General features: G+C 40.7%; 1 protein-coding gene across 3 annotated transcripts in view; it reads right to left on the reverse strand.

Annotated features, from left to right (window-relative positions):
- The window catches only part of IQSEC1 (IQ motif and Sec7 domain ArfGEF 1), a 190552-nt gene that overhangs the window by 29478 nt on the left and 147378 nt on the right, over positions 1–13696 (reverse strand). For all 3 annotated transcript variants that reach the window (XM_062008174.1, XM_062008173.1, XM_062008172.1), the window contains exon 4: positions 3229–3390. In XM_062008174.1, coding sequence (XP_061864158.1) covers positions 3229–3390 — 162 coding nt within the window. The remainder of the gene's footprint in view (positions 1–3228; positions 3391–13696) is intronic.

A 13696-nucleotide genomic window follows, 5' to 3' on the forward strand; every position in this document is an offset into this window, starting at 1 on the left:
TGGAAGCAGCAGATACACCACCATAGTCAAGGTTCTTAACTGCAACCAGTACTTTCCAAAAGATCTCAAAATAGGAAACAAAACTTTTCTAATGGCTGTGTAACGACAAGAAAGGGAACAAATCCTTTTAGCTGGGTCATTGCAGTAAATAAAACATGGAAGTAAGAAAGACCAGGGGCACTTGGGTAGGTTTTGTTAACAGTAGTTAACAAAATAATAACCCTTGATAACAGCATCATGATCATAACAATAAAGAGAACGTGCTTAAGTGGATTTTAGTCACTGCAGGAGAACTGGAGTATAGACATACTCTGGCTGAATAAGGCTGTGCTGAAGGGCCACATCTCCACTGATATGGTGACATGTCCCAAGCGGTTTAAAGCAAGAAGCAAACAGGCTTCTCCACTTCTAGGAAGGCAGAGAATTCAAATTTCTCCCTGGGAACTATCCCCTGATCACCACCTCTCTACAAAATTGAGGCAAAAAGAGTGGAACACACCATTTGTTGGATCAGCACAGATACACTGCCTTGGTTCTTTTCTTACCCCTTGCCTGTAGTCTCACACATAGCCTTGTAGAGTAATGAAAGGACCTGCCAGAGTCCCATATTGAGCCACAGAAATGTTATGCTTTCCCTCTCACTTTTAACATGATGGCTATACTTCACTCTTTGAGTGTCTGTGCTCTTGTTTTCTAATGCAAAGTCAAGACACAGTAGGTCAGATACTCAGCTCCGTCTCTACTACCTCAAGCACTTCTTAGGCAGAGAAAGCTGAGGCTCCCTGCAGAACAGCAGTGCCTTGGGAAGCATGTCTGATATGCTCCAAATGCTAGTCAGGGCAATGGCATCAATGCCACCCAAACAATGCCTTTACAGATGAGATATCACCAGGTAGCTGCATACCCACTGTAGGTGCTCTTGGTCAAAAATTTAGGCTACTCTATTCAATATCATAGAATCATAGAATGGTAGGGGTTGGAAGGGACCTTTAGAGATCATTTAGTCCAACCTCCTCGACACAGAAAGTCCACCTAGATCAGGTCACACAGAAACGTGTCCAGGTAGGTCTTGAAGACCTCCAAGGAAGGAGCCTCCACACCCTCCCTGGGCAGCCTGTGCCAGGGCTCCCTCACCTCACAGTGACAGAGTTTTCTCTTATGTTTAAGTGGAACTTCTTATATTCTAAGTTCCATAGAAAATTAGGTTTCTAACAGATAAAACACACTAAATTACAGGATTTGGGAAACTGGAACCCAAACCAAATCAAGTCACCTGAAACTAAATTGTGTAACAGAAAAAGGATCACCTGTTAAAATATGTTTTCTATGTAACAACCTGGAGTTACCAGTTCTACAAAACCTACCTGCAATCTGTAAATGTGATACTTAAGATTAAATGCTACTCTATTGTCTCTTTTTAAGAACAAACACCTTGTTTCCATTTGCAGGTAAGGTTCAGAACACCAGCAAGAAAACTGCACTGCTTTCAGGGGGTTCCTCACCCTAAAGTATAGCCAAAATCAGCCTATTTAAGCTTAGTTTCTAGGAAAGGATTATTGTGGGATGGTAGGTAGGTGATTATGACCTTTCTCTTACCAATTCACCTCACCACAGATACAGAATCTGGCTTAGCAAGGACACATTTCTGCTCAGCCATATTCTGCCAGTCAGTTTGAGGCAGTGAGGGCAAGGCATTTTTTCAAGATCACAAAACGCATCATCTAAAGGATTATAAATCATCTCCTCTTGGACTGTTCTCTTAAAAAAAAATTAGAAAATAAACACTCATGGAAAGCCTTCACTCCAGTCTGACTCATGACTGCAAAGCCCAGATGCTCATTACAAGTGGCTGATTATGACTCATGCTGAATAGGGATTGCATCAAAACCAAGCCGTACTCTGTCGCTCTGTACTGTAAGGCTGGCTGTATGCTTTGGTGCAGAGGCTCTTCTGTAGCTTTCAACTGGGGATTGTACTGATGCAGCAGCCTTTAACAAGGCACAGGAAAGAAAGAGATGATCTGCAATAAGAGATCTATTGCATATGTACACATGCCATTAGCTGTATTAATACAGCTGTTTCAGCTTGCAATTAGAGATCCCTCAGTTCTGACAGCATAATAGTAAGTTCAGGGGGACTGTAGAGCGTGTAACCAACACCTTTGCAGTATGAAACCAGTGAGAACAGCCTGTAAGAGACATGCAAAGAAAATGCAAGGTGTTGGCAGACACTGTGTTATGCCATAACCTTATTTTTTTTCCAATGTATCAATATTATTGATCAACTTTCAGTCCTCAAGAAAGACTGAGATAAAGACTGAAAGAAAGACTAAAACCTGTGGTCAGAATTTTTCCTAGTCTTTCTTGATGGGCAAAATGGGGGGGTGGGGGGTTACTTTTATTTTCAGTAGCTTTGTTAAACATCTAACTATGTCTTACATCTAATATGTTTTATGTTTAAACATCTGTTTTATACAATTCCTTAGACAAAACTGGACTGAGATGTATTTGTGTTTACAGGTTAGTATATCAATACAAAAAGAACACAGTCAAACAAAAGCCCCCAAAGAATAAGTGTTTTAAATGAGCACTCTCTTAAAATAAAGCATCTTCTTGTTTGGGTCTTCTCTGTATATAAAGTTTAGAAATTTATGAACAAGCTGTTAAAAAAATCTAATTTTCTTCTTTGGAGTTTTAAACCAGTTTTTTGTTTGTATAATCTTTTGGGAAAGAACAGTTTGTATAGATCTTGTCAGCATATTCCTATGCATGGTGAAATCTCTCTCTGACATCTGAGCCATTTGGCTGCAGTAATTATTTTCATGTTCTGTTACTGATGAAACCTCATGTTGCATATAGTGTTGTTTTGTTTCTTTCAGTAAATTGTTAGAGAGGAAGGAAATTGTTGCTGAGGAAGAAAAAAGACTTTGAAATAACATACTGCCACTGAAAATTAAAACATAAATTTAGAGGAAATGTACATAACTGCAGAGAACATAAATCCTTGTGAGTATCTTGCTGGATCAATAAAGAAAGCAGGAACTGAGCTGGAAAGCAAAGGCATAAATATTTGCCAGTGTTCATGTTTCCTTTCTTAACCCTTACGAGTCTGGTTTCAGAATAGGATGCAGAGATAGGCACAAAACATTCAGAGACCATTACTAGCTTGATGGAAGGTCTTACTCAACCATGAAGACGTGCTCCCCTCCTCCCCCCAGCCAATACTCACTCTAACACATCTCGGTTGAACTGTTTCTGCCGGTTTCCCAGAAACTCGCCAATCATCTGTCTGCTGAGACCTTTCCTTTGCAGGAGAAAGTGGGCAACACCAACTGGAGTGTCTGGCACAAAACCTCGCTCAATTAGGTACTGGACTCCTTTTTCAGGTTTTCTGAGCAGAAATGAAAATGCAAAGCTGTTAATTTTCTTCCATTAGACCTGAAGGCATCTGATTAAAAATGTACAACAATTCTGCCCATCACTTGTGGCTAACACACTGCTAATGTGGGCTAGTACAGTTTCACGATCCATGGAACCATCCCATAGAGCATACTATTCACTGTTAATAGCTTACTAGCTTTGAAACACATCTTTGCATGTTATTACACACATCCCTGCTCCATAACCCTTGCAAAGAGAAGCTTTATATGCAGTCAGCTTCAGGCATGAAAGCCAAAATACTTGCCAATGCAAAGGACCAGCCCAGCACCAGCTCCTGTTGCTGGCAGAGATGGATCTTCCAGGTACTGAAATAAAGAGCTGCCAGTGATAAAAAAGAAATAAAGTACACTCCTGACCTTCCACCCTGCTGTTGTCAGAAGTTAAACTTACTGAACAAAAACAGCTGAAGAGGTGTAACTTTCAAGCTGAGATTACAAAAGGTAAGGGGATGAAAATAAAGTCAGTCATGCAAAAAGAAGCAATTAAAACTAGTGGAGCTCCCATTTAATTTAGCTTTTCTTTTTCTTGTCCTTTAACACACCCATTGCCCCAAATTTCCCTCCCTCACACAAGTACCTTCATAGTTTCAGGAGTATTTTACATCTCTTTATACATCACCTCCAGATTTAGCTGTAATCATTTACAGATCTGAAAACAAAGCAAGCCAAAGCTCCTCATTTAACATATTAAGAAGGGTGCTGGGGAAGAGGGTTGGCAAGAGAATTGCTTTCTGGCAATAAAATCTAGTGCTTATAAAAGGCAAATGTTGCTTATATTGTGAAGTGATGTAGAATTCCCCTCACAGCACATCCTGTGCACTGTGTCTTTCAGCACTGTGTCACCACAGGCAACCATAATTTCTTTGAAAGATATTAAAGGGATATCTTTCCAGAAGCAGCAATTTCATCATCATCGTCACCTTTATATTAGAAGGAGTTATAATGTCCACCTGTAAGAGTGAATGCACTGCAGCATGCTGGATGACATGAAAAGTATTTCCTTTAAGGCAGGCAAAATCAATTTCTAAGGACAAGGTGACTGTACTATTTTTGCACAGGGCTGATCACACCCCCATCACCCTTCCTCAGGGTTTTTAATTGCAAATAATGTTACTAAATACATCACCATTCAGTTCTCCTACTCTTTTACATTACACTATTATACACTTAATACTCTATTAAGAGTTAGTAGATCAGAGGAATATATACATAATTTAATCAAAAAAGAAGCTCTCAAATCTCAAGTTCTTGCATCAAGCTTTGTGGCTCTTTTCATGTGAAATGAGATTACACATCTAGTCATCTAAATGCCATCCTGTAAAATGCATCTCCTTCATACTCAGAAAGTGCCCCTTTTCTTGTATCTGCTACATTCATATGCTTTCAAGTTGTATTTCAGAATTCTTCACCTTTTTGAATTTAAATTCACAGTATCCACTAAAACCAGGAATAGTTTTCTCCACCCCCTTTGTTTGTGAGCTATACTTTTCCATCAGATATGGAGTGATACAAACCCAGAAGAGTTCCTCTCCACCAATTGTCAAAACAGAAAACAAAGAACACTATCAAAAAAGCACAACTTGATCCAAAGATCACCTTTATATGAGATATAGAAAATCACAGAATCACAGAATCTTAAGGGCTGGAAGGGACCTTGAAAGATCATCCAGCCCAATCCCCCTGCCAGAGCAGGACCACCTAGAGCAGGTCACACAGACACTCAGGTGGGATTGTTACTTATAGGACTAAACCACAACTTGAAATCTTACCACTCCTATAAGCCTGAACATTTTAAATTGTCACCAAGGTGAGACATGATTTAGTTTGCATATATAGCTGTACAATTTTACACCAGCTTCACTTGCTTCGCTTCTGGTTCTCAACATGAAATCACTTTATTCAAACACACTTTGAACCAGGCTGGGTTAGTCTCCAAAACAGATTTAAAAGTCTATTTAGCAATACATTGGAAGCTCTTTTCCCACTGATACTTTCTTCCTGCTGAATGGAAGCATCAGGAAGTTTTACATTCTAGGATTAATTGAAAGTAGTTCAACTTGTTACAAAAGCTGTAAGATGGAAACAATGTAAACCCTGTAATAACACAAAAACAGCACCTGAAACTACTCCACCATAGTTGAGGTTCCCTATTTGATAAATCAACAAAGAGGTTCCCTATTTGATAAATCAAACTGTGGTAGCAACAAAATAAACTTCAGAGTAACAAATCTGTACAAGTTATTTCCACAATGAAGAATCTTTATTTCTTTCTAACTCATGGCCCTACCCGTTGAATTTACCACCCAGAGACCAAGAAGACTGTGTCACATTACTTTGAAATCTCTAGAAACTGATCAAAATCTGTGGGTTTTGCTTGTTTTTGTTTTTTTTTAAATTCCCTTGCAAGCCAGGGAGGTTCCAGGGGTTTCTATTGCTGCTCCAGTCTCCTTCCCACTCCCATACATGTGATGTTGTCTTATTCAATAGGAAAGATACTTAATAGAAAACAGAGACGTTGCAAGAGCATAGAATTGTAGAATCATAGAATGGTAGGGGTTGGAAGGGACCTTTACAGATCATCCAGTCCAACCCCCCTGCAGAAGCAGGGTCACCTAGATCAGGTCACACAGGAACGTGTCCAGGTGGGTCTTGAAGACCTCCAAGGAAGGAGCCTCCACACCCTCCCTGGGCAGCCTGTGCCAGGGCTCCCTCACTGAAACACTGAAAGAGTTTTTTCTCATGTTTAAGTGGAACTTTTTGTGTTCCAGCTTCATCCCATCACCCCTTGTCCTGTTGCTAGATACTATAGAAAAAAGGGATGTCTCAACCTCCTGACACCCACCCTTTAGATATTTATAAATGTTAATAAGATCCCCCCTCAGTCTCCTCTTCTCCAGACTCAACAGCCCCAGGTCCTGCAGCTTTTCCTCATATCAAAGATGCTCCAGTCCCCCAATCATGGCCCTGCACTGGCCTCTCTCCAGCAGTTCCCTGTCCCTCTTGAGCTGAGGAGCACAGAACTGGACACAGGACTCCAGATGAGGCCTCACCAGGGCAGAGTAGAGAGGGACCAGAACCTCCCTTGACCTGCTCAAGTGCTGTACTTCCAATGAAATTTTACTTAGAAGTGAAGCTAACAAGAGATTAGGAGAAAAATGGACACAAGGGTGACTTCTCTCTGTCTTTAAACACAAGCAACAGTTTTCCCTCTCTCCAAATTCAGAGAAACTAAAGAGGTTTGTGGAAACACCACATATTTCAAACATTAAGTATGAAGGAATTTCCTCTGAAATGCACCAAGAGGATGTGTAGGTTGTGGTGCTGACTACCAGCAAACTACTGAAAACTCATTTGCTCCTTCTCAATGAAAGACAAAAAGTATCAAATAGCTGCCAGGGTCTCTGGGAAGGCAGGTTTTAAAAGACAACACAAGCAAACAGGGGCTCTACTATTGGCAAAATTGACTCTTCTAAATGGGACAAACTGATTTTTTTACCAAAAACCAGATTTTCCTAAAGTGTACAGAAGGGAAAGGGGCAGGAGAGGGTCAAGGATGTAACAGCAGACAGGACATCTGCCATAAATTATCCTTATTTCTGCCTACTCACAATTGAGAATTTTGTACTTACAACTTAGAGTCTTTTGTGATTAGGAAAATTCCCAGTGATGGCTTGTTAATTACACCTACCAATAACTGGGGAGATGAGAAGCCTATAAATAGCAATCATGGAAGCTGCATAAGCAGAGCATTTATTTTCAGATTTGAATACATTATCTACTATCAAAATACACCCTCTAAAGCTAGCACCTTACACAGCTGACGATATACATAGAGAACTTTTGACAGCTACAGGATTGCTTCCAAAATAAAGCTTAAAATTGTCTTCTCTTAAAAAAAAACCCAAACTCCAACACAAAAACCCAACCAAAAAACCCAACCAAAGCCAATCAAAAGGAGCTTACCAAACAGAAGTACAAAAATAACCAACTAACACAAAAAGATGTGAAAAAATGCATTTATGTAAGACTCAGATTTTGCATAAAGGGCCAAGGACTTTGCCAGAAACTGATGAACAACAAGACCTTTAGGATGGTTTAAAGTGACTTTTGGGATGAAACATTGATGGACAAATAATGCAACCTTCAAAATAGACTTTAATAAACATGCTTCTTAGAGTCATATCCAGTAGAAAATGTTGTCTTTGTGTGTGTTTCAGAAGACAGGCAAAGTTCATAGAACCTGATGGCATTTGTGTAGCTCTCATTAGAGTGGTGGTTTGTCGGGGGTTTCTAGCTTGTGAAGCTGAGGTGGAATTAGTTTTTTCCCTTTAACACCTATGCAGGTTGGGAAAATCACAAGAAGGTCTGTATGTTTAGGAGCTAATGTAAGTGATGTATGAGGCTCTCCTTTGGAGCACAGTGTATAAAAGAACAATAAATAGGGTGATACTATGAAAGTTGGTACATTCCAAAGCATCCCTTATACTTGTTAGGAGTAAATAGAAAGGAAAAAAAGATATTTTGGGGTTTTTTTTTCTCTATTAGATTAAAACCTACATGTGTATAAAGAAGCACAATATCTGAAGGAAAGCACTGCACTCCTAATAGTTTTACTATCATGAGCAGATTCATAAGGAGCGCAGTGATCGAGACATCCGTCATTCTGAACGTGTCATTATTAGCCTCAACTTTCACCTGGTTGGAGGAGACACTGACAGAACACTTTAGGATACATATTATTACAATCACACTACATATTATCAGCCTGCCAAGATAATCACCTACTAGGTGTTGCAGAAAATCTGGATTGCCAGTGATAAAACCCAGCCCTAAAGCTCCGTGAATTACTAAATATGGACTGTTGAAATCACACGATTCCAATCCCTCATTTGACATTTCCTGTGCTTGAATCCTGTTTTCAGAAGTGCTCAAGACCTGTCCTGGAAAGTCATGGTCAGAAACAGCTCCTCCTTTGAAGAGGGGAAGGATAACAGTATGTGCTGCCTGAGTTCCCAAGGCAGTTCCCAGCAGAGCTGTCAACAGCTGTGGTCCCACACGAGCAGGTAGTGCAGGAGCAGGGTCACAGAGATTGCTGTTTAAGCCAGAAAAGGAACCTCAGTTAGAAATATACCTGATGCTGTTGTTGGGCACAGAATCATTGTTTGGAAAAGACCTTTAAGTTCATCGAGTCCAACCACTAACCTCACACTGCCAGGCCCAGCACTAACCCATGGCCCTCAGCACTTCATTTATGCATCTTTTGACTATCTCCAGGGACAGTGACTCCACCACCTGCCTAGGCAGCTCCTTCCAGTGTTTAATAACCCTCTTGGTGAAAACGTTCTTCCTAATGTCCAACCTGAACCTCCCCTGGTGCAACTTGCACCCATTTCCTCGTGTCCTATCATTCCTTACCAGAGAGATCGACCTCACCTCACTACAACTCGCCTTCAGGTGGTTGTAGAGAGTGCTCATGTCTCCTCTCAGCCTCCTCTTCTCTAGGCTAAACACCCTCAGCTGCTCCCCATCAGACTTGTGCTTCAGACTCTTCACCAGCTTCACTGGTTGTCACTGGACACAAAGTAATATGAAGTAACACCAAAGTTTAGTGGTACTTGGGAAATAAAGCTTTGTAGTACCTAGATATTAAAAATGTTATCTTTACAATTATAGGAAATGCTTCTTTTGCAAAAACACTGCAGTGAATTTGGGAGAGGAAAAGCTTTTAGTCAGATTCTAGATGGTAAGAAAGGGAGCAAACTTTGCCTCTCCTGTTACCTACCAGTCTCACCGGCACAGCCAGTCTAACTGCAAGAAAGAGGAGAAAAAGGACTTTGTTGTTTTGTATTTGGGTGTGTGCATGTGTGTTCTGTTTGTTTTCATGGTGGTTTGGTTTGTGTTGGGTTGTTTTGTTTTTAAATCCACTCAAGCTACCCCTGTGGCTGCACAGTCAGTTGTGCTACGAAAGTCACAGGTCCAACAGGAGAAGAGCAAGCATTACCTCAAACAGAAACATTCAACAAAACCACAGTACAAAGGTGCAGAAAGCTTTCCTGATTTCTGACTTGCTAAACATGTCAAGCTTACAAACATCCAAACCCACACTGAATTGTTGTATTTCCTTTTAGGTGCTCAGACAATAAGAGAGCTGTAAAATGGAAGCACTAATAAACAAATGAGCACAGAAAGCAGCTTGCCCAAGCCTAGACTTCCAACACCCAGCAATGCCAAAAGTATCTTTTGAGGTAGAGATTTATCACACAATGTGACTAACCAGTCATAGTGTTGTTAAAAGGGGATAGAGCTAGTCTGGCTGAAAATAAGCAGCTCAGTGAGAGGTCTAGAATGAAAGGCAGTTTTTCTGAAGGTGCACCATTGGCTTTTGGTTTGTTGTCTGGGTTGAGGCAGGCACACGTGCACCACTTGGGAAAGGGCATAAGCTGAGAGAGTCTAGAAAATGAGCAAAGCAGAGGTACAAGAAGCTGTCAACACTGCAAACAGAAACAACAGGAACAGTTCACAGACGTGCTGCTGCCAAAGAAACCTTTTCATGTTGGGGGTGGAGAATTTAATGCAACTGTGATGCCAGCCCTCTGTTAAAAAAAGAAAGAAGTAGTAAAAATCTTCCTTGTCTTTGATACTCTGGAGGTCCCATTTTGAAAATATTTACAGAACATTAAAATCCAGGGATAGCTTTTTGAATAGCAAGAATCTAAGACTTTTCTTAGACTCATTTAAGAAGTGAAATATTTTCAAGTAGCCAAGTTGGCAACAACAAGCTGAACATCCTACTCAGTCTGGCAGACAGCTCAGTTTTGTTTCCATGGTTGTACTTCTTCCTTTACCTTCATTGAATATCCTGCTGCTGCTGCTGCAGTGAAGCTAAGACAGTCCCTGTGTTTATTTTAAACCTTCTGGGAAAGAAGAAAAAACCCAATAGCCTTAAAATAATACCCAAACTAGTGTCAAAACAACTTGTCAGAGTTGCAGCAAAGCAAGAATGGGACTGAAAGGAAGAAAATTAGAGGAATTGACTGGGAAGCCTGAGCTATGTCTTCCTCATGTTACACAACTGCTCAACAAAGAGAAAGAACTAAGTGTAAATTGCATCTTCTGGTAATTACAAGAGAGAGTCCCTGGGTCAGGAAAACAAGCCAAGAAACATCACGTTCTTCCTCACAGCTTCACAGCATCTCATGGAAACAGGGAGACAGCTATTCACATTATTAGGGCAGGAGACCTTCTCCTCGCCTCATTATAATATGTTAACATTCTCAAGTTCATTTAAAACCAAACCAAGAAAACTACTCCCACACTTGTGAAGGTCACAGCTTACTTGCAATTACACCAAATCACCTGGAATAACCCCTTTCTGTGCAAACTGAATTATACTCATGTCAGTGACAAAACCATTTTCTAGGAAGTGATCTCAGTGCTCAGTTCTATTTGGTGGGGGAAGAAAATAAAGAGAGGAAACTCTGCAGGAATCTGTTTTCATCAAACTGGGTAACTGACCTAAACAGTTCTGCCATTACTTTCTGTCTGATCAATCAGGTTTCTTTACGTCACCACTTGCTAGGGAAGTGTTAGGAAATTACACATGAAATATTGCTACTGAATGTTTTGTCTCATCTGAAAACTATCCCCTGATTCCAAACTGCTTACAAAACCATATGAAATGTATGAAAGGCAGCTGAAGGGTCCAAGCAGAAAGTCTGGGTTATTTTAGGAAAGGAGGAAAAATAGAGTTTAAAGCTGTTTCAGAAATAGCATTTTCCTGTGAGAGAAGCATCAGCCTCGAGGAACAAAGCAGTCAGCACACTGAAGAGAATCGTACGGCACACCCCAAGCAGTTGCAATGCAGTAGCTGGACATGTCCTTGCTAGTAAAAACAATCCTGAGTCATCATGCTATAGCAGATTTTGTAGCTCCTCATTATTCCCTCTCTTGGCAAGGGACAGCCTGTGCTTTTTCCTCCCTCCCTCTTTCCTTTCTCACAAGAAAGAAGAAAATGTTTTAGTTCAATAAATGTAGCAAAACACTGTGTGAGGATTTTCACACCTCTTCTGACCCCAGTGCATCTCTGCATTTCTCAAAGACTAGGGAAAAGCGTTTGTAGCTGCCAGCAGAGCAAAACACACTCCACTTTGAGACAAGACACTTGAAAAACCTGCTGGCTCCCTCAGAACTACTTGCCAGGGCTGAGTATTGTGTTTGTACTTATACAACCGTAGATAGGAGTAAGACATTAAGATGACCATGTCCTTGAAATTAAGGAACAATCCCTGTCTTAACATTTTCTAGTGTCCCTGCCCTAAATTCTCTTTCCACGCCCTCACTTCAGTTACACATAGCAGAAGCACTTCAGCTTCAATTTCTGCAACTGCTGACTGCAAAAACACCGACAAGTATGTTAAAAGGGGTACAACTTTAGATAGGCAATGCAGAAATGCTGTTTAAAGATCCCCAGGCTTTTCAGTTCCACCAAATCCCAGGTCAGTAGATGGATGTGAATTGTTAAACAAGAAAAAAGTCAGTGCCTCCTCTTTTCCTGAAGTCTTCTTCCAAGGGTCCCTATGCAGCCTTCCCAACTCCCTATTCAAACTGTCTGTGCATCTGCAAAGGCAGCTGGTCACATTTTTCACCCTCAAAATCTGGTCACTCGAGATTAGGGGTTGAAGGGGAGAAAGAATTCTGGCATCCAGAGCCATATCAGACACTCATCTGGGAGCTGCTCACTCACATCAAATTCCACCATCCAGTCACAGAATCACAGAACCTTACAGTCATTTTCTAACAAGCAACTGTACCCTGAGCACGCACCCAGGCATTGTCAGAGCACAGCAGCTCCCCATTCCTGGCACGTAGCAGCGGGAGGGAGACGTGTGCCCAGAATATTTAAGGGCAGGCGGAGCTGGCGGCAGAGGATGAGGTAATGGCTCTTCCATGGTCCCACGGACATGCAGTCACTGCTGGCCACAGCACAGCTTCTGAAAAGCCAGAGGTGCTTCCAACCTTTGGTAGAGTTTATATTCCCTTTGAATTGCAATAAAGGGAAACCTTGTGCCCATATTTGAAACTGGTGCTTAAATACACTGTGGGTTGAATGCACAGTTACACATTTCAGCTGGTTTTTACAGGCAGGACACAGTGTATGCTAATCAAAGCACCCATGCTGGAAAAAAAAAGAGGAGGGAAAATGGGTCCTCAGGGAGAAAAGATAAAACATGCACAGAACAAAGCAAAACACACAGAGCCTTTTTTGTTTTTCCCTCTGGGTGTTCTCACTTAGGGCTGAATGTTTTTAGTAATAACGAGTCATACTAAGAACATTCTTCTCTTCTTACTAACTCCTCGGCATGTTAAAGGACAAGCTACATGGAGTGCTTTGATTTTCATTTTTGTTGGAACTGTCTGTGACTGAATAATCTGCAGGCCAGATGTTGTAACAACAGTTAAGTCCCTCTCAGTATATATAAGGAGGATGGGAAATGGCTGTGTTGTGAAATGCTGAACAAGGCTGCTGTCTCCTCGTTCCTCTTTCTATTTGAATCACTCCTAAAAAACAGTCACAGAAGACATATGATTTGCAAAGACACTGCAGATCAGCTGACAAAGTAGAAGAATTAGTTCAAAGGTAAAGAGAAACAACTTAGTTTAATTCATACCTTCTCCCTCCTACTCAATCTGCACTTACAAAGCCTAAAACCATTACAAAGATTCCCAATGAGCTTTTAACATCAAATTCTAAGGGAGATAGTCTAAAAGTTCATGTTTTCAGATCAGATATTGGAATGCTGGATGGATGTCAGGAGACCTGCCAAAAAACAATATAGAAGGTGTGTTCAGCACCTTAAATGAAATTTGTTAGGCATGTGATTGATGTAAATGGAGGAACATCATCAGATTAGTACACTTATTAGAATATTAAATCTAATGGCTACTCACAGAACTTCTTTAAAAAAGATTAATAATACCTGATAACTTTAAAGGGTGTTAAATAAAGAGGTTTGCAGTACTTTCTGAACATAAGAGTACTTAGAAATCCAAGTTACCTTCAGTCTCTACCTATATGCAAAAGATGGAAACTGTATGGTTCTGTTGAACAGTTAAAGCTGCGTTAATATGGAAATGAAAAATGTGCCTTCTCACAAATATTATTACTGTGTGCCTCAGGTTTCCAACAAGGCTTTCTCTAGAAATTGTAACTTGCAGGTTTGTATTTGATGTAATCCCAGCAACACTCAGTAATTTCCT

Source organism: Colius striatus, chromosome 15 (assembly GCF_028858725.1).
Source record: "Colius striatus isolate bColStr4 chromosome 15, bColStr4.1.hap1, whole genome shotgun sequence".
NCBI classification, from domain to species: Eukaryota; Metazoa; Chordata; class Aves; order Coliiformes; family Coliidae; genus Colius; species Colius striatus.